Below are 27709 nucleotides of genomic sequence, written 5' to 3'. Positions count from 1 at the left end.
CACCAATTCTCCCTCCACTGCCACTCTTATAAATTCATTGTAAAGGATCATTGAGAAATAGACTCACAGACTTAATAGAATTTTCTTCCTTATAACTTAAGTGGACCATCTCAAATTGAAAACTGAGAAAAGTTAGGGGGTAGGGTTTTATTTTGATAAACATAGATAATGCAAATTTTTAGATTATTAACTCTTAAAATGCAAACTCTTAATTTGTTATGACCTGAAATCAGCAGATTTCAAATGCTTGCCTTCATATTTATCATGTTAAAAAAGTTAAAATGAGAAAAAGGAAGATTTTTTTTACCTCCAGTAGGTGTCATGTGGTGAATGTAGACCTTGCTATCCCTGATGTTGTTAGGAGTCACTGGAACCAGGTGATTCTGCCATACTTTGATCCGATTGGAAAATCCAACGATATTAAAATGATCCTGTGGCCTTAGATCATGCAGGATAGTGAAGAGGGCATCTTTGGTCTAGACAAAGACAGAAACCAGTCAGCTTCACCATGTGTCATTCAGTATTGCTCTGAGCATGAAATTCCTGGCTTAAAATCTTGTCAATGAGGAGATGGTCAAATCAATCAGAAAAACGTACTGAACACCTACTATGTATAAAAGGCAGTTAGGTGTCACAGTGGTTAGAGTGCTGAGTTTAGAAAGAGGAAGATTCCTCTTACTAGCTGTGTAATCCTGGACAATTTATTTAACCCTATTTGTCTCAGTTTCCTCAACTATAAAATGAGCTGGAAAAAGAAATGGCAAACCACCCCAGTATCTATGTCAAGAAAATCTCATTTGGAGTGATGGAGAGTCAAATGCTGACTAAAATAATTGAAAATAAATAACATCAAACACAGTGATGGACATAAAATAAGATATAATTTCTGCCCTCAAGAGGAAAGGAGATGAGAAAAAATAGTGATACATTAATTAGGGTCATCACCCTTTAGAACTCACTATTACCTATAACCGCTCTACTTCCAAGATCTTGAACTCTCAAATATTCTTTTTCTAATAAAAATTTCTCAAGCATATAGAGAATTGAGGGAAATATGTAAAAGTGAAAGGAAGGAAGGAAGGAAGGAAGGAAGGAAGGAAGGAAGGAAGGAAAAGAGAGAAAGAGAGAAGGAGAGAGAGAAAAAGAAAGAAAGAAAGAAAGAAAGAAAGAAAGAAAGAAAGAAAGAAAGAAAGAAAGAAAGAAAGAAAGAAAGAAAGAAAGAAAGAAAGAAAGAAAGAAAAGAAAGAAAGAAAGAAAGAAAGAAAGAAAGAAAGAAAGAAAGAAAGAGAAGAAGGAAGGAAGGAAGGAAGGAAGGAAGGAAGGAAGGAAGGAAGGAAGGAAGGAAGGAAGGAAGGAAGGAAGGAAGGAAGGAAGGAAGGAAGGAAGGAAGGAAGGAAGGAAGGAAGGAAGGAAGGAAGGAAGGAAGGAAGGAAGGAAGGAAGGAAGGAAGGAAGGAAGGAAGGAAGGAAGGAAGGAAGGAAGGAAGGAAGGAAGGAAGGAAAGGAAGGAAGAAAGGAAGGAAGAAAGGAAGAAAGAAAGAAAGAAAGAAAGAAAGAAAGAAAGAAAGAAAGGAAGAAAGAAAGAAAGAAAGAAAGAAAGAAAGAAAGAAAGAAAGAAAGAAAGAAAGAAAGAAAGAAAGAAAGAAAGAAAGAAAGAAAGAAAGAAAGGAAGAAAGGAAGAAAGGAAGGAAGGAAGGAAGGAAGGAAGGAAGGAAGGAAGGAAGGAAGGAAGGAAGGAAGGAAGGAAGGAAGGAAGGAAGGAAGGAAGGAAGGAAGGAAGAAAGAAAGGAAGAAGGAAGGAAGGAAGGAAGGAAGGAAGGAAGGAAGGAAGGAAGGAAGGAAGGAAGGAAGGAAGGAAGGAAGGAAGGAAGGAAGGAAGGAAGGAAGGAAGGAAGGAAGGAAGGAGGGAGGAAGGAAGGAAAAGAAATTGCTTTTGGGGAAATTAATGTTTATTTCTTTTAATGTTCCTACATAAAGCTTTCCCTGAACTCTGTACTTTTGAAAAGATGAAGAAAATAAACATATCACATAACATTCTCCTCCCCACCCTGTAAAGATTTGAGACCTTTCCAAATTCTTTCAAGAGAAAAGAATAACAATACAATCCATTCTTTTTTGCCAGTCTGTAACTACTGCTGCACTTCTCATGTCTGTTTTTTCTCTCCCAATTTGGCTCTTTCTCTCTCCCCAACTCCCAACCTTTTCTGGCCCTTGGGAATTGCAGACTCAAGGGCAGCAGTATTTCTTCTCACACAACAGGTGCACATATTATATGTCCTCATAAACCACAAATATTCTGTGGAAATAAATAGAATTTGCTCCCAAATAAAGCTGTCACCACCAGCTGAAGATGGCATTTGCTGAGCATCTATTCCCGTACATTCCAACAGAAAATGAGTTATTATAACTTTTGAGTAGCTCTATCTTCCAAGACAACCCTGATATTGGTAAATACATAAAAGACATAAACACAACTAAATGACAATATCAAATTAATGCAAAATAACTGTGACTAGCTACACATGTAGTGGACATAAGTCTAGTCTTTCAATTCTACAAGCATTAATAGCCACTGACTGTGTTTAAGACCCTGGAGAGCTCTTTTAGACCCATCCTGAAATTTCAGTGTAAAGAAAATTCCTACCAAAGCAAGTTGGCAATTGTCATAAAAATTGGGGACACTGAGGAATGAAATTACTTCCTTGGGGGTCAATTAGCTATTTTTCAGTGACAGTGACGCTGAGGCTGGCTCTCCATCTACTATACCACACTCCCTTGAGGACCCTCTTCTCTTCTCTCTGGGGATATGATTTATATTGAATAAATTAAAATAACAAGACTTTGCAACTGATCAGATGGCGGGGAGAGGAAAGACTTATGAATGATTCTGAGGTTGTAAAACAGATAACTGGAAGAACAATGTACACTTAACAGAAATAGGGAAATCTGAAGGAGAAGCATAGGGGAAAACAGGAGATGATAAATTATTATCTTGGACATGCTGAGTTTGAGAAGCCAAAGAGACACCCAGTTGCAAACAGTTGGTTATTGGAACTTAGAATAGAGAAGTAGATTTGTATTTTTAGATTTGGGAATCATTTACATGGAGGTAGTCATTGAACCCAGAGGAGCTGATATTACCCAAAGAAGAAGAAGAAAGGCAAGATGGCCCAGGACTGAGCTTTGAGGGACACCCAGTCATTGGGATTTCATGTGGAGAAAGATGGCTTTGGAGAAACGAAAGTGGCTGGTCCAGTTTGTCCTGGGAAAATTCCCCCATGTGCTGACATTGAACTTGATTCAATTCAACAAACATTTATTGTTTATAAAGTGCAGAACACTCAGATGAGTTCTGGGGGAGATATCAAGCTTAGATAAGACATCACAGTGCATAAGCTCAGAACAGAGATGAGATTTGCACACAAATTAATTATAACCCACATTACATGACAAGTAATTTAGAGAGATGAGAAACAAAAAGGTCCAAGGAAGGAATTTTTGTCGTTGCTCATCTTTTCTTCCAGTGAGCTTTTCCATCTCAGAGTGAGTTTCGAACATTCTTAGTGATTTGGTCTTATCTCCTGTCAGGGTTCCCAGCTGGGCTGCTAAATAATGAAGTTACCATAGAAAGGAAGCCACAGAAGCCTCCAAAATCATCCCCTTCTTGGTCCTGTATTTATTTGGAAGCATTTAGTGCTGACTGATGTCAAAAGCTGGCCAGGTGCCACTGGGCTTGAATCAGGGAAACTTTGTCGGGTGGATATAATGTTTGTTTAGCTGCTGGCATCCTTAGGGATCCTTAAATAGTAAGTTTAAGAACTGAGGATTGACCAGCCCTTTCTACTGATGTTTTTCCCCATTGCGCCTGATGCTCTGTTTGAGGAATGGGTTACTGGGTTTGGAGTTTATTAGGTTTTTTTTTATCTCTCTGAAATATTTGGATCTCTCCACCCTTCTCTTTTCTTAGTAGTTGCTACAGGTTTCTTATGACCTTGTATGGCCACAGCTGCAAGTTATCCTTAAATGACCTGAATGGCACAGTAGTGGGACCCCTCTGTTCCTCTGGCCTTTAGAGTTTGTTATGGCTTTTCCAATGTTACCCCTAGAGGCAACTTTGGCCTGAGTGGCAGCCACAGTGAGTTAACCCTTTGCTTGCTTGTAGGCTCCACATAGGTGGTCTGCAAGTTCTTCAGTCTCCAAAGGGTTTGCAAGGAAGGGCAAAAGTTCTGGAGAAGGGAGTGCTGATAAATGCTAGGGGGCTTTAAAAGCTGGCTTTTTTGCACAACATGCTGGTGTGTTAAAGACTAACAGAGCCATGTTCAGACATTTTCATGGGTTTTTGAACCAGGGTGATAAGCAGACATACATTCCAGAGAAATCATTGGGAAGTCTGAGCCACAGAGGGAGAGTTTTATGTATACTACATATACATAAAGTTAAGTAGTGCATCAGATAGAGGGCTGACCCTGCAGTCAAGAAGTTAGGAAGATTCATCATTTAACCCTGTTTGTCTCCGTTTACTAATATAAAAAATGGGGGATATAGTAGAAAAGGAAATGGAAAGCCACTGAAGTATCTTTGTCAAGAACACCCTATGAACAAAGTACAATGGGTCACACAGAGTCTGATATGACTAAACAAATGAACAAAACACCTACATATACATATATAGGCTTAGACTATACTTATAAGACATAATTTTCACATAGTCACATGATATCAATTATTGGCTAAATACTATTCTAATCATCAATATCTTCATGGGTCTTTGCATGTATAACTCTACAAGAAAATATGATAGTGCTGACCTACTAATTGATACTGCTGATCCAAAACAATGAATACATATCTGAAAAGAAAATCATTTATTATAATCTGAGGTTGGAGAATTTCTTGACAAGTTACAGAGCAGGTTGACAGATAAATCAAGGAATTTAAATAGAAAGGACTGGACAAGATTATTAACAGTCTGTGGATATATTTCAAAGGATCCATGAACTAGGGTGGATAATAGTACATCTTTATTTTCACTAACTTCTTAGCAAAAATTAGCTTTTCCTTCGATTATTTAAAAGCATTATTCTGAGAAGGGGTCCATAAACTTCACCAAACTACCAAAGGGGCCCAGGACACAAAAGACTAAAAATTCCTGGACTAGACAATTTCTAAAGTCCTTTCCACTTCTAAGTTTATGATACCATGATCAATCAATAAGCATGAAGCAGACTCTGGGCCATGCTCTGGATATTCAAAGACAAAAATCATAGCTACTACGCTCAGGAACCATCCATTCTAGAGGGGAGGCAACATTTCCATATTTGTTGTTTAGTTAATTAATCCTGTGTGATTCTTAATGAACCCATTTGGGTTTTCTTGGTAAAGATACTGCAATGATTTGCCATTTCCTTCTTCAGATCATTTTACAGAAGGGAATACTGAGGCAAATGGGTTAAATGACTTGCTCAAGGTCATTAATTAGTATCTGAGGTTATATTTGAACTTAAGTTCTCCTGCCTCCAGATCCAGTATTTTATTCACTGTGCCACCTAGCTGCCCAATTATTGCATTGCTATTATTTATATGTGTATATACACAATAAAACTGCAAAAAATTTTGGTCTGGATTTGTGATTTCATTAGCAAATATAACTCATAGTGAGGAAACTCTACCAAAGTAGATGAATAGTTAATATACAACTCATCTTTTGAATTTCCTGGAACACCAAGGAATTAAGTAAACTTACCACAATAATACAGCTGTGATTTTCCTGACTCCAAGGTCAGTAGGCTTTCTGTCTCTATCTCTATCTCTGTCTCTTTCTCTGTCTCTCTCAGTCTCTTTGTCTGTCTGTCTATCTGTCTGTCTGTCTCTCCCCTGTTCTAAGTTGTCTCTGTTTATAAAAATAAAATAAACACATGGTGATTTTTGGCCAGAAGGCAGCAGTAGTTATATCCCCACCCTGGAGAGCTAAATGAAAGGTCTACCTCCGCTTGCTCAGCATACTTAAAGATGCAGTGACTGAAGGAGAAGGTGAAAACTATTTTCTTGGAGATCTATAAAAACATTAGATCTGAAGGGAATGGGGAATGAATCTTACATGATGAACATCACACTTCTGCCAGGAAGCAGGGATTTTGGCCTGGAGATAAGAGGGCACAAGAATGACTTTCTAATTTTTCTTTTAAATACTTTCTGGGTATAATCCAGATATATAATATATAATATTATATAATAATTTTTATAATATAAAAATATATATAATATATAATATTATAATAGATAATATTAACTTTTTGACAGAATACCATTCTATGGTAATTAATTCCAATTCTGAAATATACATTCCTTAAATCAAAAGGTTTTTTTCTTAAAAAGAAAGTCATGGAAGTTAATCCTAGCTCTGCCTTTGATTTATTATTTATACTTGAAACAAATCTCTTAATCTCTCTGTCTCAAGTTCTCCATCTATAAATTAATGACATCATTTTCTTTAGAGCATTAAAAAAAATTATACCACTATTTATGATGATTTGTTCCCTTGCCCATAGAAGGCATCATAACTGAGACAAATAGAGGACTATTTTCCCTTCTTCGGCTGTCACTATTAGGACATTATGATCACTGAACATAGTGGTAGATCCTGGTTGACAGTAGTGACCCATGCACCCTAATATCAAGAAAGTCCCTTAAGGACTGAACTCAAATGACAACATTCTCCTCCATATTCTTAGCACATTCATAAAAGGGAGGAATGTGTTACTGTTGTAATCAACAACTGATGAACCACTTTAAAACCACATCAATCACTTTAAAAGTGGGAAGAGATGACATAATAACAGCCTCAGGGTGAAGCAACAGGAGAGCCAATGAAAGACCCAGCTGTCTATGTAGTATTTCTCAGGGTTCCCATGAAGAAGACATTTTCAAATATTTTTATATTTCTATCAGACAAGCCGACACCAGTGGCATTTATGTTACAATTCCTCGGTTGTTGTGCAAAGAGAAAAATGGAAAATTATGACATCATATGTGAAAGCAAAATTGAAAGGGGGCTACTATGTTAGGCATTAGTCCTGTACACTATAAGTTCTGTTCATTTGTTTTACTCTAATTTATACCAATAGATTTTTATTTTCTCTGTCACTTTCCCATATGATCCATAGTCTCCAATGATAACTACTATATTTACCAAAATCGGGATGGCAAGAGGGGAGCTCCTTCCACTTTGAACTTTGTCTTCCACACTTAATTAAAAGCTTGACTTACATTTTGTGTAATAGTCATTTTTTTACTAGTTATTGTACTGAATTACACTTCTCAGATCACTCTTTGGCTATATTCACACTGAAAATCAGAAAGAGTACCACATTTAAAACTAATTATGGTTCCTTCTGACTTGAGCCATAGGAAAGCACGATGGCCATCCTGGACAAATCTGAAATTTGTCTGTTTTCTAATACTGTTTTCTAAAAGCCATCCTAGGAAGAGGGAGTAGACCAGTTGAATATTATCAAATGAGGTTCATTTTTTAAAATTAATTTAATTTCAATACATTCATTAATAACAATAAATAATGGCACTTACATAGTACCTACTATGTCCTTTCTCAACCCTGCCACATACTAGCTGGGTGACCCATTTCCCTTTGAGCTAGACTGTGATTTTTCCCACCATACTCCCCCCACTTTGGTCCCAGTCACCAGTTTTTCTTTGATATCAAGAATAATATCCAGAATAAACATTCACATATTTTAGAGTCATTTTGTACTGGAAAGTAGAAATTTTTTTTAACCAAAAAATCAGAATCAAAAAAAAAAAAAAATCAAATGAAGGATGAGCAATGAACTTAAAGAATGTCTCACTGAGCACCCTGACCCTGAGTGTCTATATCTGTCTGAGAGACACATAAATGTAAAGTGAGAAGAGACCTCAAGGGATATATAGTCCAATCCTCTAATGTTAGAGTTGAGGAAATTGAGGGCAGAGACTTAAAGCTACCCAGAATTGGTAATTACCTCCCAAGATATCAAAAGACTATTGAGCATCATTCAGTGTGGTGGTAGGTAGTAGAATGCTGAGCCTGGCTTTAAGAAGACTCATTTTCTGTATTCTGATGGAAGTGGATATCTTCAACATCAAGAAGATCCAACTCACTTCCAGTTGATCAATGATGGACAGAAACAACTACACCCAGAGAAGGAACACTGGGAAGTGAATGTAAACTGTTAGCACTACTGTCTTTCTACCCAGGTTACTTATACCTTCGGAATCTAATACTTAATGTGCAACAAGAAAATGGGATTTATACACATATATTGTAATTGGGTTATACTGTAACACATGTAAAATGTATGGGATTGCCTATCATCAAGAGGAGGGAGTAGAGGGAGGGAGGGGATAATTTGGAAAAATGAATACAAGGGATAATGTTAAAAAAATTACTCATGCATATATATTGTCAAAAAAATTTAAAAAAAAAAAAGAAGACTCATTTTCCTGAGTTCATATCTGGCCTCAGACACTTCCTAGCTGTGTGACATTGGGAAAGTCACTTACTCTCTTTGCCTCAGTTTCCTCATCTGTAAAATGAGCTGAAGGAGAAAATGGCAAACCATTCCAGTATTTCTGCCAAGAAAATCTCAAAATGGACATGAGTTGGACATGAATGAAAAACAACTGAATAACAAGAAGATCCCGTCCTTGGGCATGCAATATGGAGTATGTAGAGAACAGAACATGGATGGAGAACTAGAGTTGAGTTTCAAATGGACAACTTAACCCAAAGATTCATCCTATGAGGCAATTTTAAAGAAGGATTAGTAGCAGTAAAAGAGTGAAAGAAGGACAAGAGACTGGCATGTGCTTGGATAGGGATATCAAAGGTTTTAAAGACCTAGGAACTTATGAAAAAACCTTGGATTGTGGGTATATTTACTTATTTTGAATATTCTTACATGCATATATTCTACCAGTCACTCAGATTTACAATTTAGGTATTGCACTCAACTCTCTCTCATCACTTTCCCCTCCATCATAGCTAATCAGTTGCTAAATCCTATTATTTCTAGCTTCCCAACATCTCTTTATATGTCATTTATATGATACAAGCCTTTATTACATCTTACAGCCTGCTGATGTGTGTGACTGCCTCAAGTCTCTCTCTATTTCAGACTAATCTCCACTCCCTAAAACACAGGTTTGGCCATGGCTAATTTCCATGTAATCATCTATTTGGCTTTTTAAAAAACTATAACCTGGCTCCTGATATCATTTCTGTCTTCTTACACCTTACTCCCCTCCACAGGCTCTGAGAACGAAGCAACACTATCATTTTTGCAGTTCTTCACAAAGAACAATCTATCTTCTGACTCCAGAAAATTTCACTCCCCTTATCCCATATCTGCAACTCTTTGCATTCTCATCTTGACCTCCTGGCTTCCCTTGCTCCCTTCAAATCTTGACTAATGTCTCACAGTAAGCCCCTCCCTTATCCTTAACCTTAGGATAGTCTTTCCTCTGGGATTTTTTTCCAATTTATCCTGTATATATGATCTTGTTTGTACGTTTGTTGTTGATGTTCACTCATTTTTTAGTTGTATCTGACTTTTCTTTTTGGGTCTTTTTGGCAAAGATACTGGAGTGGTTTGCCATTTGCTTCTCCAGTTTATTTTGCAGATGGAGAAACTGAGGCAGGGTTAAATGGCTTGCTCAGAGTCACACAGCTACTATATGTCTGGAGTTGGATTTGAACTCATGGAGATGAAGCTGCCTGATTCCAGGTCTGACACTCCAACCACTGTACTACCCAGTAGCCCCTTGTTTGTACAAAACTTTTATAAATTCTCCCTTGAAAACAGAAACTGGTGAGGTGTTTTTCTTCCCCTTTCTTTGTTTCTTCAGAATTTAGCATAATGCTTAGTGTATAACACATATTTCATAAATGATTGCAGGTTAGTTAGCTGACTGATGACTGTGGAAATAGTACCATGGAAAAGTAGAAGCTGCTGTGCCCCTCTGGTGCCTTGAGCATTGAGAATGAGGTTGGGAAAGCTCTGGAGAAACTCCTACTGGTCTGCACAAGGGGAAGCAGAACAAGGTTAGTGTGAGTAAATTTTTATCCTTTACTCTCCCAACCTTGCCTTGGCTGACCTGTCTTGAACCTGCACCCCGTCCCCAAAACTCATCACCTCCCACAGAAAGGCAAGGCTGGGAGCAGAGTAGCAGGTCTCACTCCTAATCTTTACTTTTATTCACTAGGCCATCTGTCCCTTTCTCAAGAATACAGAGTCAGGACTTTTCACCAGAGAGGGTTTGTCTTTGTTCTACAATTCCTCCGCCTTGTCTCCTTTCCCCTGAAAAGACAATCTATTCTTTCTCTGTTTGCTACATGCTCAGGGCCATGGCTCTCTCTCCCCTCCAGTTCCCTTTTCAATGTTGCTTTTTGTTTCACTGAGGAAGGACGGAACAAAACAAATACTGACCAAATTCAAGTAAAAAATACTGGGTGATTCCAGATAAAAAGCACCCTTATCTGTGCTAAAGGAAGGACAGAATTTGGATAGCTCTCTTCTTGACGCTTGAATGCTCTCTTCAATGATAAGAACATTAGTCAAATTTCCCCTCTTGTAAATCAGGCCCAGACACTTGGCAATGGGGACAGTACATGTTCTGTGATTATTCAGCAACACAGGATAATCACTAGAGAAATGCTACAATATATAAGAAGAGACTAAATATTTGCAAGAGTTCTCCCCGTCTTTTCTTAGGACCTTACAAATTACTTCAAACTTTTAGCATCAGAAACTACAGAAATTTAAGGTATTTTTGGCTATAAACCCCAAATATCAATCTATGGGTAAATGAGAATTTCACTTCAAGGAAAAAATGCTCCCAGTGTTAGGAAATAGTCTCTATTTTTCTTGACATAACCACTTGATGCATCACTATATTGGCATTAGTGTGGAAAGCATTGGCAAAAACTATTGTCTGATGTCTTGTGTATGTTTCATTTTTTAAATTTATCATATACTAAATTTCTAATTTCTTGTGAGTGATAAATATTTATATTCTCTACTTAGCAAATGAAAAATATTCTATATTACTCTCCAAATAGAGGTAGGACATATCAGTCTTAAATAAATGCTCAGTTGTGATTAACAGAACATCATCTCCCTGTGCTTTGAGAATTATGAGTAGCTGAGCCTGGCAATACCTAGTATTCAGTGAGATGAAAGCTTTGTTCATGTATGTGCTAATCTACCAGAAGCCCAGACCAAAATCAGGCCTTCTTGGTACAGAGGTTATCAAACAAACATTGGACAGTATTCAGTTCTGACTGAGAAGAACATTTGTTCTGTCCCTCCCCACCATCAGCTGTCTGGTTTTCCCTTGGCAGGCTGAGGTTTGGGGAAATAGCCTGAAGATTTATGTGACTGGGGTAAAGAGGGGGCAGGGGAAAAGTGGCCACAGAAGAGGAAATGTGTCAAATAATACCTTGAAGTTTTTACTCCTGAAGGAATAAGAGGAGGGATAGGGAGAGAATGTTTCTCCTATTCATCAATTTTTTTTTCCTTTTTCTTTTCCATAATTCCATTCAAATCCTGATCTATGCTCACCAGGCTTACTGAAATAGTCTCCAAAGTTCTCTGCATGATTTTATTCTTTCCCCACTCTAATCTACAAACTTTACCACTGAAAAATTAAACTACTTTAATTTTTTTTAGTTTCCTCCATTATTACATATGAAAACAATTTTTAATATTCATTTTTTTTAAAATGTTAGTTTCGAATTCTCTTCCTCCTTCCTTTCCCCCTCCTTGACAGGGCAATTCATTTGATATAAATTACACATATGCAGTTCTGCAAAAATCTATTTTCCTATTAGACATGTTGCAAAAGAAAATAGACAAAAAACACACATAAGAAAAATGAGGAAAGCAAATAAAAAGTATGCTTCAACTTTTCAATGTTGCTTTTTGTTTCACTGAGAAAGGATGGAACAAAACAAATATTGACCAAATTCAAGTAAAAAATACTGGGTGATTCCAGATAAAAAGCTAAAGGTAGGACAGATTCTATCAGTTCTTTGGAGGTGGATAGTATTTTTTCAGCTTTTCAGTTTAAACTTATTAGTTATTAAAATCTTTTTTTCATTGTATTGATCACCTATTCAAAAGCTATTCCCAATTTTCCTCAACATAAAATCCCAAATTCTTTCTACTTTCAAGATTCAACATAATTTAAGTCCATTTACTTCTACAACCAATATACCTCAGTCTCTAGCCAATACTTCTTACTATCCCATGAATACACTGTTCTAATTTTTATGTTTTTATGTGTAAGCCTTTGGTCCTGCTGACAACTCAAGGCAACATGGTAGAGACAAGAGAGCACAGAATTTGGAGTCAGAGGATTCAAATTCTGACTCTGTTACTTGTATTTTTGTGATCTTGGCCAAAACATTTCAGTTCTCTTGACATCCATATTCTCCTCTGTAAAACAAGAGGCTTGGACTAGTTGATGTCTGAGGGTCTCCTTCTACAATGAAATATGAAGACTTCTTCTATTTGGCATTTAAAGTCCTTTACTACATGGATTCACAATATATTTCTCCAACTACATGTAGTTCAACCAAACTGTCCTCCTTGCTGTTCCTCATACTTTCTACTCCAATTTCCATCTGCCTTTACCTAAAAGGCATCTCTCCTCACCTGCACCACTTAAAATCCCTAGTTTGCTTCAAAACCCAGGTGCTATCTTCTACAAGAAGTCTTTTCTGATTCCTCTTCTATCTGGTGGTGCTGTTCAGTCGTTTTCAGTCATGTCCAACTCTTTGCAACTCCATTTGGGGTTTTCTTGGCAAAGATACTAAAGTGGTTTTCCATTTCTTTCTCCACTTTATTTTACAGATGAGAAAACTGAGGCAAAAGGGGTTAAAGTGACTTGACCAGCTAATAAAATCTGCCTGAGGGCAGATGTGAATTCAAGAAAATGAATGTTGTTGACTCTAGGTCTGGCATTCTATCTATTATACCATCTAGCTGCCTCTACTTCTAGTACCTCGTACCTTTGCCCATCCCGAATTAATTTGTATTTATGTGTGTAAGAGATGGGGGGGGGGAAGACAGAGAGAGGCAAGAGACAGACAGACATATAGATGTATACTGTAAATTTATAATATATGTACTTGTTGTCTCCCTTCGTAGACTATAAGTTCCTTGAAGGCAGGATTTGATTCATTTTTGTCTTTCTATCTTCAATGCCTCACAGAGAGTAGGCACTTAATAAATACTTGTTGATCTGATGCTGAGTGAAATGAGCAGAACCAGAAGATCACTGTATACTTCAACAACGATACTGTATGAGGATGTATTCTGATGGAAGTGGAAATCTTCAACATAAAGAAGATCCAGCTCACTTCCAGTTGATCAATGATGGACAGAGGTAGATACACCCAGAGAAGAAACACTGGGAGGGGAATGTAAATTGTTAGCACTAATATCTGTCTGCCCAGGTTGCATGTACCTTCGGATTCTAATGTTTATTGTGCAACAAGAAAATGATATTCACACACATGTATTGTACTTAGACTATATTGTAACACATGTAAAATGTATGGTATTGCCTGTCGTCGGGGGAGGGGAGGGAATAAGGGAGGGGGGGTAATTTGGAAAAATGAATACAAGGGATAATATTATAAAATATATATACATATATAATAAAAAAAAATTAAAAAAAAAAAAAAAAATAAATAAATAAATAAATAAATACTTGTTGATTAACTTACTCAATTTTTGCTCTGGAATTCATGGTGCAAGATGTTTCTTACCAAATCACATCCTGCTGATTGTTGTTCAGAACATTTTTGTTGGTCTCTCAATTTTTTTGAAGAAACTACGCAGATTTGAATTAGAAAAGTCATATTACTCTTACTAAAAAGTTTCTTTGAAACTAAAAACTCAAATCTGTGCTAATGGGCTAAGAGAAAAAGAATTTTGCTCTCGGTCTTCCATCTATTACTTCATGTCTTTGAGTCATAGCTGGGAGGTATCAGCCCTTTCTGCTGCCTATAATGCATCCCAAATCACATTTCTTCATACTTGTGATATGTTTCTACAACACTGATCTGTCGATGGCCAAGTGCTGACAGAGACATTCACCCTTTTTCTGAAGAGTTGCTGTCAACTGGAGTGACCTCAGATTACACTGCAATTAGTCACTGCCCTAGAGAGCAAGATTAGAACAAAGACAGGGGTGGCTGATTCTCTCTCTTCTCGTGGGCTCATTTTCAGATGTTAACCAAAAGCCAACAATCTGACAGTTAATGGCGGGGGTGAAGGAGAGGAGTAAGAGAGCTAATTACTCTGCATCATTTTTGTGTTCCCAATATTCAGTGGTTCTCAGAAGATTTTTCAAGTAATGTCTCATTTATCTTCAAGCCCCTTCAACCCTCCTTCTCTCTTTTCTCCTTATGTTCATTCATCAAATTCTCTTTTAAATGGATCAGACAAATATCCACTTGGCCCCTTCCAAGTGCTGCTCTTGCTCCCATAGATTCTTCTAAGGCAATGGTGCACACCTTCATCGCTTCCCAGGATGTCTCTGAGTTTGGTTTTGGAAAAACAAAAAAGTATAAGGACTAGAATTCAGAAAACCTGGAATGTCATCTCAATGCTACCATTTAACTAGTAGACATGGACTTGGGATAAATATCTTCATCTCTCTGACATCCTCTTTGCTCATTTAATGTAATAGCCTTGGAGATGCACTTCTGATCCTAATCATGCATCCTATTTTCTCCCTATTTATCTTTCACTTCCTAACTCTGAATCTTAAACCAGGGGATGTGGAAGGGCAGGAACAATGTTTGTCATCTATACCCACTTGAATATTGCTCTATAAATGTCAACTCATCAAGTTGAAAAACCACTAGTGTTCTATCAGAGATGGGCCATAATCCCTCTATTATTCACCCTTAGGATGCTAAGCTGGCTGTATCTTCTTTGGCAGGGGCATTGGGGCAGGGAGGGAGCACATGAACATGATGGAGCTTGGCAAGATAAAGGTTGTATCACTCATTCTGTCAAAAGCACAAAACAGTTAAACATGGAGGGGCATATGTGTAAATCCCAGAGACTGGTGGCTTATTTTAGTTTAGGAATTCTGAGCTGCAGTGGGCTAAGCTAATTGGATGCCCACACTAAGTTTAACGTTAATATGGCAAGCCTCTGGGAGGAGAGATGGAGGGTTAAGTATGGATAAGGTTAAGGAGGGTCACCAGGTTGTCAAAGCAGGGGCAAACTTGTCCAAGCCAAAAATAGAGCAAGACAAAGTTCCACTTTTGATTAGATTGAGACTGGCCCATGAGTAGCTCCTGGACATGCAAGAGAGGAGAGGAGATGAAAGGAGAAGGGAAAAGAGAAGAGGAGAAGGGAGGAAAGGGAGAGAAGAGGAAGGGAAGGGAAGGTGAGAAAGGAAGGAGAAAGAAAAGGAGAGGAAGGGAAGGGAGAAAAAGGAGAAATGGGAGGAGGAGAAGAAAAAGAGGAGGAGGAAAAGAGAAGAGGGAGAGATTACTTAATGCCTGCTGGGAGAGATCTTCTCTGCTTACTGTTAGAGAAACTAAAACTTCAGGAAGTATCACTGGAGGAGAGAGAAATAATGAACATTGAATCCATTATAATCAATTCAATCCCACATTCTTCATTTTAGATTAGCAATTACAGACCTGAAACTCAGGACTGATTACTCGGTTTCTATCCCCTAATCTTACTGAAGAGATAAAATAGAAAGCCTTTTAAAAGTTGTATGGGAAACCAGTCTGGTATTATCTTAGAACCATACTGATTGTCTATGAGTTTTTGAAAAGCGATAGCAAGAAAAATATCTCCTACGAGATGTATTAATCACGCCACACTTGCCAAGAAGGGCTTTTTGGAGGAAGACTCTTTAATATCAGCAGACCAGTGCTCGTTCTTTGGCACAGATAGCCTGGAAAGTGAGAGTTCAAGAATAAATTTCTTGATCAAGGAAATGTGCACTTGTTAGTCTGGGCAATCTTCTTATATTTCCTGTGTGCACACTCTACTGAGAGTAAGGTCAATGCTTTCAACAAGATGGTAACATGAAAAAAAGACATTTTCTCTTTCTTGCTACAGCACCTCCCCTCTACCTCTCTGCCACCTTTCCTGGAAAGTATGAGATAAAATACCTTTCCTTGTCATAGTTCCAGAATTAAAAAAACAAAACAAAACAAAACAAAACAAACAAAAAAAAAAAAAAACAGCTTTCACATATCAACAAAATGAAGAATGAAGAAACTCACTTCCTGAGCAAGTTTGTCATGGAATCATGTGGAAGAACATAGCCATGAAATGTGTTGAATAACCATAAAAAGCTTTCAAAAATCAATTCCCAGCCAATTCTACTTTTCTTCCAAATTCATAATTCTGCTATGGTTAATTATTGAAAACTAGAACACTTGATCTAGGAGTCTTTCCAGGGACTTCCACCCCCCAATATGTGACCATATAAGTCACAATAAAGTATTTCAGGGCATGTCAAGATGAGACACTTCAACTTAGTTAATAAGACTTAGGGGAAATGGATAAGCCTTTGGCAAAAGTACTAAGATAGGATAGCTGTTTGCAAATATTTAAGGGGAAAAATTCAATTTGTTTTGCCTGGATCCAAAAGGACAAAACTAAGAACAATGTATGAAATCTGCAAGGAGGCAAATTCCAGCTCATCATAAGGAAAAACATTCTAACAGAGGTCAGAATGTAAAAAAGTAAAATTTGTCCCTCAGAACAACATCAAAAGGGGGTAGCCTGGGCTTTCACCAGAGAGCTGATATGAGAGTATGTTTTCTTCCCAGATGATGTGACTTGTGGCTCTCCACTCTCATTGCCCAATTCTTTTAACCAACATGGATTCCTCATTGTGCAATTCCTCTCCCAGGACCTGCCTCACTACATCCATGGGCTTCATCTACTATTTATCACCTTTCCTCCCATTTGTTTCCTCCCAGGTGATGGATGAGGAAAGGGTCCAAGGTCTTTGGTCCTGCTTTGGAAAAGCACCACCTTTTTCAAAAACAACTGTACCCAACAGGGACCAAGTGTCCTCTGAACTAATGCTATAATACTAGGCTTAGAAATATGTCCCATGCCTTTCACTAATATCCAGCCAGCCAAGTGATTTGTTCCTAGGATGTTACAGAAGAGTTATACTTTAACAGGAGTTGAAGTCCAAGACCTTTGAGGTTCCCTCTATCTCCATAATTCTATGAAATGATAAAGGTCTCAACACATAAAAAAATGTTGGAGAATTCAGAAGATGCTCTTCACAGCAGAGATGGCACATTTTACCCCAGGAAATATTAATTAACAATAGTCTGTTGAATTGTTGAAGCTCCAGAAAAGCTGAAAGCTGCTAAAACAGTAAGCAGTTTTCAAACCCACTCAAGACAGCAATTATATTAAGGAATTACTCACTGATCCCTGGCAGATTTTTGGCTAGCTTGGGGTGGTTCTCCTGGAAAGAAGCCACCCTTCAACTTCATAGCCAAAACTACATGCCGGGGCTTTGGGGATTAGAAAAGAATGGCATTCTAATAACTCAGTGGCCAAAGAAGAAGGAGACCAAACCATATGGAGTCTTCTCCCAGAAGTACTTCCCAACCCCCATTAATTCCAGTGCCTCTTCTCTTTTAATCCTCTCTTAGATTTTTTTATGGCTTGTTTGCACATATTTGTTTGCTTGTTATCCCAACCTCCACAAGAATGTCCTTTGCTTATTTTTGAATCCCCAGCACTTATTTTACTGCCCCATATATAGTAGATACTTAATAAATGACTGATTCTGTTGCCTATCTTCAGCTAAATCTTGAAATGTAAAATGCATTGAAGGTCACAGAGGGGGAACAAAGGGAAACAGAGGGTTGTTTAATTGTTTTCAGTCATATCCAAGTCCTTATGATCACATTTGGAGTTTTCTTGGAAAATATGCATTTCCTTTTTCACCTCATTTTGTAGATGAAGAAACAGGGTCACACAGCTAGTAAATGTCTGAAACCAGAATCGAACACAGGTCTTCATGATTCCAACATCAGAGCTATGTCTACTGCCTACTTAGTTGCCCCATCTAATTATTATTCCAGAGTAAAAGCATAAGATGGAGAGTGGGAGCATTGGGAGATAAGAGCATATACATGGTGGCAAGATCATGCTGTAAGATGACAACCATACTCTGATGGATTCCAGAAAACATCACAGCATCACAGGATCACAGATTTAGATGTGAAAGATTCTCAAGTCTAGCCCTTTCATTTAAGTTTAATACAATTGGATCCAGTCACCTCTTCACAGAAACCCAGTTGCAATGGTCCTCAAAATCCATCTATTCCAATCTTTATTTGACCAAGAATTCTCCCTACAATATCCTCAAAAGTGGTCTTTCAACTTTGAGTATTTCCATTGAGAAAAAAACCAACACTTCTTGAGACCATCCATCCTACTTCAGCTAATTCTAATGATCGGGGTTTTCCTTCTCATAACAAACTTAGATTTGCTTCTCTTCACTTTCCACTCAGAGCCAAGAAAAACGCATCTAATCCCTCTTCCACATCCCAACACAATCACATTCCTCATGCTACCAGTCACCTTGGTTTTTGCATTGCCACAGGATGATTCAGATAGTCCTTTCACCCTCCCCAATCCCATTCTGCTGAAATGATGACATTATAACAGTTTAACCCAATCAGTTATGGAGTGTTGTTTCTAAGCAAAATCAGTTGTGCACTGTAATTTTATAATAATATTCAGCAACTATTGGATTTTGCTTAGAAGAGACCATTGTCCACAGGCTAGTGTGGAGGAAAACCAAGGATAAGGAGTCAATTGGCCCTCACTCACCTGTCTAAGTTTGGTTCCCACCATGGATGCACTACTATCAAGGACAAATACCACATTCTTGGGTAGAGGAGGGAGGTCTTTGGGGGCAAAGTAATGCACAAAGTATTCATTCAGAACCTATTGGAAAGGAGGGAAGATATAAATGTCAAAACCTAGGACATAAAGAGGGGAAAACAAAAATAGACAAATTCTCTGGAGTTTTCCAGTGCCACTGACTCAGCTTTTTTGGAACTCATTATTATTATCATGCATAATATTCCTAATATTCAAATTGGACTCCAGTCAAATCCTTCTGAAAGGATCATTCAACTGATGTGGGGATCGAATCACTTTGTTACTAACTGCCACAATTTTAAACAAAAACTGTAATTTTCATATATACATACACATATATACATATCTATATTTATCTAAATGTACAGATTTGGACAGATTACAAATATTTAAATGTGAACTTGCTGCTTCCCTGATAGAATGTGAGCTACAAAGGGTAGAAATTATTTCATCTCTCCAGGGTCTACCATAATGCCTGGCCCATAGAAGGAGCTTAATAAATTCCTGATTGATAAACAGGGTTATCCAATTTCCTTTGGCTTTAGTCTCTTTGTCAGTAGACATTCATTTATCATCTAAAATGTTGAACATTCTATGCTCATTCTAAGTACACATTCTGACATGCCCACCAGCTCTCTAGAATAAGAAAATCTCAAGCTAAATTAGCCACAGAAAAGTCACTTTAATTAATATCTATACCAAACTTAAAATTATAACTGCATGACCTATACTAGAGGACAAAAGTGATGTTGGGTACCATTTGATCTTCTGCTTATGGAAATAGGGAACGTGAACCTCTGACCCACAGGGAGGGAGACACAGTAGCATCTCCGTCTTGAGAAAGCAAATGGATTTTTGGGAGACTTAACATTATCCAGAAATAAGAACATGAGATAACAATAAAATTATAATTTATATAGATGAATACAACTGAAACTTGTAGACAGCAAACATTAAAACTGAAATCACAAACTCATTACCTGAATTTCCCCAACTCTTTGCTCCCTGTTCACATCATATCTAATGATGAAATCTCCCAGAATTCCATTCTGGGCAATCTTAGCTTGTTGTATGATACTAGGATTAAAAATAATCCTGGCAAAAGTTTCATTTTGGTTGATGACTGTGGAAGGAGGTGGGCCAACATCATCTGGAAAATAAAAAGAAAAAATAATTATGAAGTTGATAGAATACTTTCTGGGATGTAATAGGTACAGTTCTAGAGAAATAAAGTTAGACTTGGCACCTTCAGGTACTTCCAATTCCCTTCTATAACTATAGCACTCAGAATTTAGTTTTAATGGTGAGTCTTACTTTTATAAAATAGAATGTGACAAAAAAGTATGAAGTATATAATGCCATCATTATGAACTACAATGTCCCCCTATATGACACATTTTAATATTTTCTCAGTAGTTTCTATTGATCAAGAATCTAAGTGGAAATTAAAATTACTACAAAATATTTCATATGACTAATAATCATCTCACATGCACACAGACAAATAATTAAAATTTTTTCAGCTTGGTCCTTCAGGCTCTCTTTTAGTAGACTATAATTAGTATGATACCTAACACCCTACAAACCATGTGTCTTCAAAGGTTGCAGAAGAAATTAAAATCTAGATTTTGAAACAAAGTCAAAGTATTATTTTTTTTTGCTTTAATACTTCTAAGTGTTTGGTCACCTGTTTGAAATCTACCAAAGATGATTATGTGGGAGAGGCTGCCTAATTATTTTCCAACTCTAATTATCAGAATACAATAGATTTTGGATTTAAATGGATACTAAGGAAATTAAATTTGTTTTTAAAAATAAACTTCCTACTCCTAAGGGTTACACTAGAACTAAAGGAAACTACATTTCCTTTCAGAGAACAGACATTTTTTTCTTCAAGGACATTTTATATGTAGTTTTCACTGAAGTCAGAGAAAGAAACTTGATTTTTCTTTTTCTTCAAGTCTCTTTAGAAAGGCCATGGAGTGTGGTAGAAAGAATAGTAGATATAACATATTTAATATGTATGGGAATGTCTGCCATGTAGGGGAAGGGGTGGAGGGAAGGAGGTGAAAATTCGGAACAGAAGGGAGTACAAGGGATAATGTTGTAAAAAATTACCTATGTATATGTACTGTCAAAAATGTTATAATTATAAAATTAATTTTTTAAAAAGAGAGAGAATAGTAGAGTCAGGAGAGTTGGGTTCAAATCTTTATTGTAATACTTATTAAGCATAAGTATCTATTTTCTCTTCTCATTCTCTATCCCACAGGGGGAAGAAAAAAACCCTAAATTCCTTGTTATAAATATGCAACGTCAAGCAAAACAAATTCATTTATTGGCTGGCTCTATTATACGCACACACATACACACATACATATACATGTGCATATTTGTGTACATAGACATATATATACACAAATATACATACATAAAATATATATTTATATATCTATATGTCGTTCTGCATCCTGATTCCATTGCCTCTCTGTCAAGAGATAGCATGTTTCATCATGAGATCTCTGGAATCACTTAACCTTCTCACGTGACATTATGATATGATACAAAAATAGGACTAGAATCATAGAATCACAGATTTAGGGCTAGAAAACATCCCAGAAATAAGTTAACCAACTCACTTATTTAATAGAAGAGAAAACTGAATTCCAAGCGAACTTATGTATTTCTCAGGGTCACACGGCTAAGCATCCGAGGCAAGATTTGAATACAGCTCCTCTGCCTACAGTATCAGGTCTCTTTCCATGACATCACAACTGGATTCAGGTCTCACCTCTGCCATTCATTAGTCAGCTGTGTGGCCTTGGACCTACCGGAAATCCCAATCTCTTTGTCTATAAGATGAGGAGATTGGAACGGCTTATCTCTGAGGTTCTTTGTATTTCTCACAATTCATGAAGCTCTGTTTCTATTCTCTACTTGAGAAAAGAACTTTGTGACTGTGAAACAGGCAGCTTAACTTCTTAGAATTAACCCATTTTCCAACACTTCTAATTAGTAGACTCCCTGTTAGTAGACTACAATTAGTATGAAAAGCAGTGGACAAGAAGCAGGGAAGAATGAGAGGAGAAGCTAGTGTGCTTTCATTCAGCCTCCATTTTAAAAAAACATGGACAGACATTACCTTCAGATATCCGCCAGGTATCACAAACTCAGGAAATTCAAATTGAAACTGATTTCTCTTTCCCCCTAAACCTGCCAAATCCTATTTCTACAGAGGACACTATCATCCTTTCAAAAATCCCATCACCTAACTGTAACCAATAAGTTGCCAAGTCTTGTCAGCTCTTTCCCTGCAATGTTTCTCTCAAATCTGTCCCCATCTCTCCATTCACCTGTAAGCAAAGAACCTTGGTTTGAATTCCCATCCTGACACCTGTTAGGAGCAGTGGGTTGAAATTTCAGAGGCAGGTTTCAGTTTGATAGAAGAGAAACATTTTTAATATTTAGGGTTATTCCCAAGTTGGAGGGGAAGCCAGATGGTAACTTATTGAGGATTTTGTAGAGATATTGCTAGTAAAGGACACGGTTGCTGAGGTCCCTTCCAACTAAGAGATCCTTCATTTCTGTAATAATGAAACAAATAGATTAAGTGACTTACCAGAAATCCCAGAGCAAACTAATATACTTTAGCCCTCTAGTGTCTCTTTCTCTTCACTATAAATCAAAGCCAATCCTGCTGACTACTATAAATCTGGTGCTTCTTTAACACAATGTGCTATACTGAAGATTCTCAGTATTTCTGGCAGTCATATTTTATCATATTCTATTAGTGACAGAAAATCATAAAATTCATTATCAGTCATTCATGCTTGCTTTGTGTATAATACACTAGGTAATTGGAGGAGAAACAAAGAAAAATCATATATGGTCCTTGCCTTCAAGGAGTTTAAAATCTAGTTGATAGTTCATAATAATTGCAGTTAACATTTAAGAGTACCTACTATGTGCAGGCACCGTGCTAAGTACTTTACAAATGTGATCTCATTTTATCCTGTGAGATAGATGCTGTTATGATTCCCAATTAACAATTGAAGAAACTAAGTTTAAGCCTGGACCACTTAGCTAATAAGTTTCTGAGGCCACATTTGAACTCAGCTCCTCTGACTCCAGGCCCAGTGCTCTGTGTACCACATCACCAGCTGCTTCTGGCAGAGAAGAACTAATTCTTTTCCTAGATGCTTATACTGGGTGATGAGTCATCAGTTTGGGAAGAAGGAAGCCAAAGGCCATATGGAATAATTAGAGGTACAAAACAATTTAGTCCTGGGGAATGACCCTCTAGGGAACCATCGGGAAAGCTGAGTTTGAGCAACTGAAAAGAGGGATTTACTGACGGCTCTTTACTGCGGTCCCTTTTGTCTGATCTACTGTAGGAGATTAGTAGTCAACATCCGGTGACATTAGAATATTTGTTTTTCAAACACATATGTCAACACACTTCCCATTAGGGGAAAAAAACAGCTAAACAGTTCATTTTTAACTATGGCCTCACCTGGGACTTAAAGACCCATTTTGTTGAAAGTAAATCAAGTAAGCACATGTGTACAACCACAACTGGGTTGAGACCATTGTACTCTCAACGGGTGGATTTTGGTGCAGTTTGAGAGCTATGTTTGCAGCATAATTAGACAACTTTTGATGGACGAAATAAGTGCACAGTCAGATTCAAGAAAAAAAAAAGGTCAAAGGCTCTAAGAAAATTGTCTTATTACTAATTAATTCTTTTCTCATATTGATGACTCTCTCAATGGCTCACATTGCGCTAAGTCCCTCTGAAAAATTAAACAAAGGCAGCCCACCAACTTATCTATTCCAAGCAGAGATAACCCAGAGAGTTTCCCCATTTGGGACCTATATTAACCTTTCTGGATACAACTTTGCCTACTAAAGGGCCAGGGTCTCACTTCCAAACTGTGCTTGTATTCCTGGAACTGGTCTGGTTAGTTGTAGGAGATAGGAGTAGAGGGGGAAAAGGTTTGCCTATTTTATAGCAGGGTTTCTTCTATTTTCTCTATGTGCAACCGGGAAATTTTTACATAGCCCTAAAAATAAAAGTACATAAAATAGTTATATAAATCAAACATTTATTGATCATAAATCATAATTTCATAACCTCTATATTCGATGACAAGATCCCATTTAGGATCATGACCCACAATTTAAGAAGCTGGGGCCTAAATCAATATTACAAATTCTAGTTACAAAAGATATCTCCAAAATTCCTTTACACTGTCCTGTTTATGGGTAAAATCTGACCTAAGTTATTGTAAAAAGCTGACACCTTGCAAGGTGACACCCTCAGAACAATTTCTTAAACTTCATTGGACATGAAAAAAAGAACACTGCAGAGACTTGCAGGTCTTTTCATCTGCCCTGAAGCTAAACTTTCTTTTGTGTGTTAACTTCTTTCCATTAGAGTGTGTTCTCATGGAGAGTAGGATCTATCTCATTTTTCCTATCTGTAATCTAGCATAGTGCTGCCTCTTAGTAAAGACTTAAATGCTTTTTCATTCATTCATAGCTGGACATGACAGTAGATCACCTAGTGAAGAAAGAACTTAGAAACTAAATTAACTACTAGAAAAGACTAAAAAAAAATTTGTGAAAAAATAAAGGGATAAGAGCAAATTTACATGCATAAAGCATTATTATGCACCAGTGATAGAGTAGCAAGAAAAATACCAGTTTTTTTTTTTTTTTTCGTGATCTGTTCTAATCAAGCAAAACAACCACATAAGGGTATTTCTGAGTCACTCCATACACAGCTGGCCCTGACAATATTAGGGCCAAAGGCAGGACAAGCAAAAGCGCGTGATCTCCATCTGCTTTCAGCATCAAGAAATTAAGGGGTTGAATGATATGCACCTGAACAATCTAAGAGTTGAACAATGTCAGGGAACCACCCGCAACTTTCTTTCCTGGCAAGTGGACAGGAATATTTCACATGGGCCAAACAGCAGCATACCTTTCCAACTGTAGCATCCAGAGTGAGGAACATTTAAGAAGTGAATATCACAGCAGGAAATCTGGTAGGAGCTAATGATGAGGAAGCTTTTAATGGGGAAATCAATGGGAGGACTAGGGTAGGGAAGACAAACATTTTTAAAAGCAAATTTATGTATGTTGTATTCCTAATAAATAAATTATTATTGTGATTTCCCCCCACAAACTCAGCAATTTAATAACTAGCAAGGTTCTCCCCTTACAGATTAATTAGTAATAAACAAGTATTCTAATTTTTAGTCTATTTATAAAAATGGCACATATATTATATTCATTGATCCAGATTAGAAAAAATGTAGTTCTATTGGTAGTATATTGAGCCATAGAATTTCCCTCCATTATTGGTTCTCCTTCCAAATTCACTATGTCTAAAAAAGAATTCCAATCTTTCACCCCAATGCTCTTCTCTTCTGAACTTTCCTAAGACTATCAAGGGTACCACTGTCCTATCCAGACTCCCAGTCTCACAATCTAGATGTGATCTTCTACTCCTCAATCTCACTGACTCCTCCTCCTCCTCCCAATATCCAACCTTCCACCAAGTGCTGCCATTTCTACCTTCACAGCATCTCTCTACTTATACAGTGACTACTCTTTTTCTTACCTGGAGAATTGAAATAATCTTCTTTAGTCTTTCCCTGCCTCTGATCTTATCCACTTCAATCTATCATCAGTTGTCATTTTCCTAAAATCTTATCACATGACTCACTTCATCCCCATTCCATAAACTATAGTGACTCCCTATTACTTCAAGATCAAATATAAAACCATCTTTTTGTCATTTGCTGCTCTTCATAACTCGGACCATCAAACTTCCCACTGTTCTAACAGCTTACACTCCTTCCAGTACTGCACAATCCAGCTACACTAGCCTAATTAGAGTTTCCAAGACTGCAAGACTTTCTACTACTACACCTGGAATATTCTCCCTCTTCAAGTCTGTCCCCTGGCTTCCCAGGATTCCTTCAAAACTCAGATAAAATTTCACCTTCTACAAGAATCCCCCACACTACTAGTGCTTATCCTCTGAAATTACCTTCTACCCACACTGGATCTTAGATGTAAAAAATTTTTGTCGGTTGTCACCCCCATTATAATATATGTGAGTTCCTTGATGTCAGGATCCTATGTGAGTACCCAGAACATAGTATGGTGCCTTAAACAAACTAAACATTCAATTTTTGGGGAAAAAAAACTTTTTTATGGACTATCCTTCTATGAAATTTTCATTCATCATTCATTAAATATTTATCAACCATCTCCTTCTTGGGGAGTGAGATACTAAACCAGAATCAAATAATCCTTCATCTCAAGAAGCTTGCATCCTACTATGAAAAAATAACATGGACCCAGATTAGTCAACACAATAATTTCAAAAGAACAGCACTAACAATTGTGGACAATCAGAAGAGGATTGCAGCAGTAGAAATCATTTGAACAGAACCTTAACTCTATCTTAACAGACTCTCACTGACTACTCTGTAGTCAATTCTGAATCAGCTATCTGTTACAAACCCATTTGCAAAACTATGTCTCATAATCATCTTAAACTCACTATATCCAAATCATTACCTTTTTCCCTCAAGGCCTCTTCTTAATTTTCCTATTACTGTGAAGAATAACACCATCTTAATAATTTCCTTCTTTCCGTTCTTCTTTGCTCCCTTCCTTTTATTCTTCCTTCTCTATTTCTTTTTTTCCTTCTTCTTTCCCCTCTTCCTTCTTTTCTCCCTTTCTTCCTTCATTCTTTCCTTTCTTTCTTCCCCCCTATCTCCTATTGAGAGCTGTATTGGCTCAATTCCAGTCTGATTAGCAAGGTAGCTTTGATCTGCTACCTGGGGCAGGTTTATTCCTCCTTACACAACTTGGAGCTCCTCCTCTCCCCTCTTGAGGGCTCAACATCTTAATATTATGATATTATTATGCCCCTAAAAATAAAATAATTCAGAAATTTGCTAGGACAAACTTCTGAAGAACTTAGTTACAAAACTTCTGAAGAACCTTTTCTTCAGGGATAGGAACCTTTTTTACTGTCAAGAGCCATGTGGATATTTATAACATCATTCTTGGCCATACAAAATTTTAAACTTAAAAATTCAAGCAGTGGGAGGTTATATCTAGCTTTCAGCTCATCGTCACCAGCAGTTGCCTCGGCAGGGCCAGACTAAATGATTTCAAGGGACTTATAAGACTGCAGGCCCAATGTTCCCCATCCCTACCTAGGCTGTCACAGCTTAGAACTCATGATCTGACACCCCAACCTATGGAGCAGCTAAGATTATAGGTGTGCACCTTTAATCTTAGCAAAAACTGCACTTTTAAGAAAAGTGCTTACAGATACCAAAAGCAAAATCATTCTAATAAACAGCATTAACTTCTAATCAATCTACTATTGTTCTGGGAAGCCTAGGATGGTATTTCAAGTTTGAATGTTAGTTGCAACATTAGTTATCAAACCTTAAAGAATATATTTTGGCAAAAAAAATTTTTTTGCAAAAAGTAGGGAAAAAAGATGTTCCAGTATTAATAGTGGATCTGTGACCTTTCCTGTACGAACACTTCCTTCACTGATACCATTTTGGTTTAAGCTAGCTTCAAGGAAGAGAATAAAGACCATGATCATCTGAACTAGATACTGGTTTCTATGATAATGAATTGGTTATGGTAAGAGACTGTTTCCATCAGTTTCATGAGCAACTCTATGTTGGCTCCTCTCCAATA

At 37.3% G+C, this 27709-nt stretch overlaps 1 protein-coding gene across 2 annotated transcripts in view; it reads right to left on the bottom strand.

The window, feature by feature from the left end:
* The window catches only part of ITIH5 (inter-alpha-trypsin inhibitor heavy chain 5), a 75230-nt gene that overhangs the window by 22653 nt on the left and 24868 nt on the right, over positions 1 to 27709 (bottom strand). For both annotated transcript variants that reach the window (XM_074268727.1, XM_074268726.1), the window contains exons 6-8: positions 19945 to 20114; positions 18911 to 19027; positions 308 to 476 (exon numbers count right to left, since the gene is read on the bottom strand). In XM_074268727.1, coding sequence (XP_074124828.1) covers positions 308 to 476; positions 18911 to 19027; positions 19945 to 20114 — 456 coding nt within the window. The remainder of the gene's footprint in view (positions 1 to 307; positions 477 to 18910; positions 19028 to 19944; positions 20115 to 27709) is intronic.

This window comes from Sminthopsis crassicaudata, chromosome 5, assembly GCF_048593235.1.
Source record: "Sminthopsis crassicaudata isolate SCR6 chromosome 5, ASM4859323v1, whole genome shotgun sequence".
NCBI lineage: Eukaryota > Metazoa > Chordata > Mammalia > Dasyuromorphia > Dasyuridae > Sminthopsis > Sminthopsis crassicaudata.
This window is presented reverse-complemented; position numbering and strand designations above follow the sequence as displayed.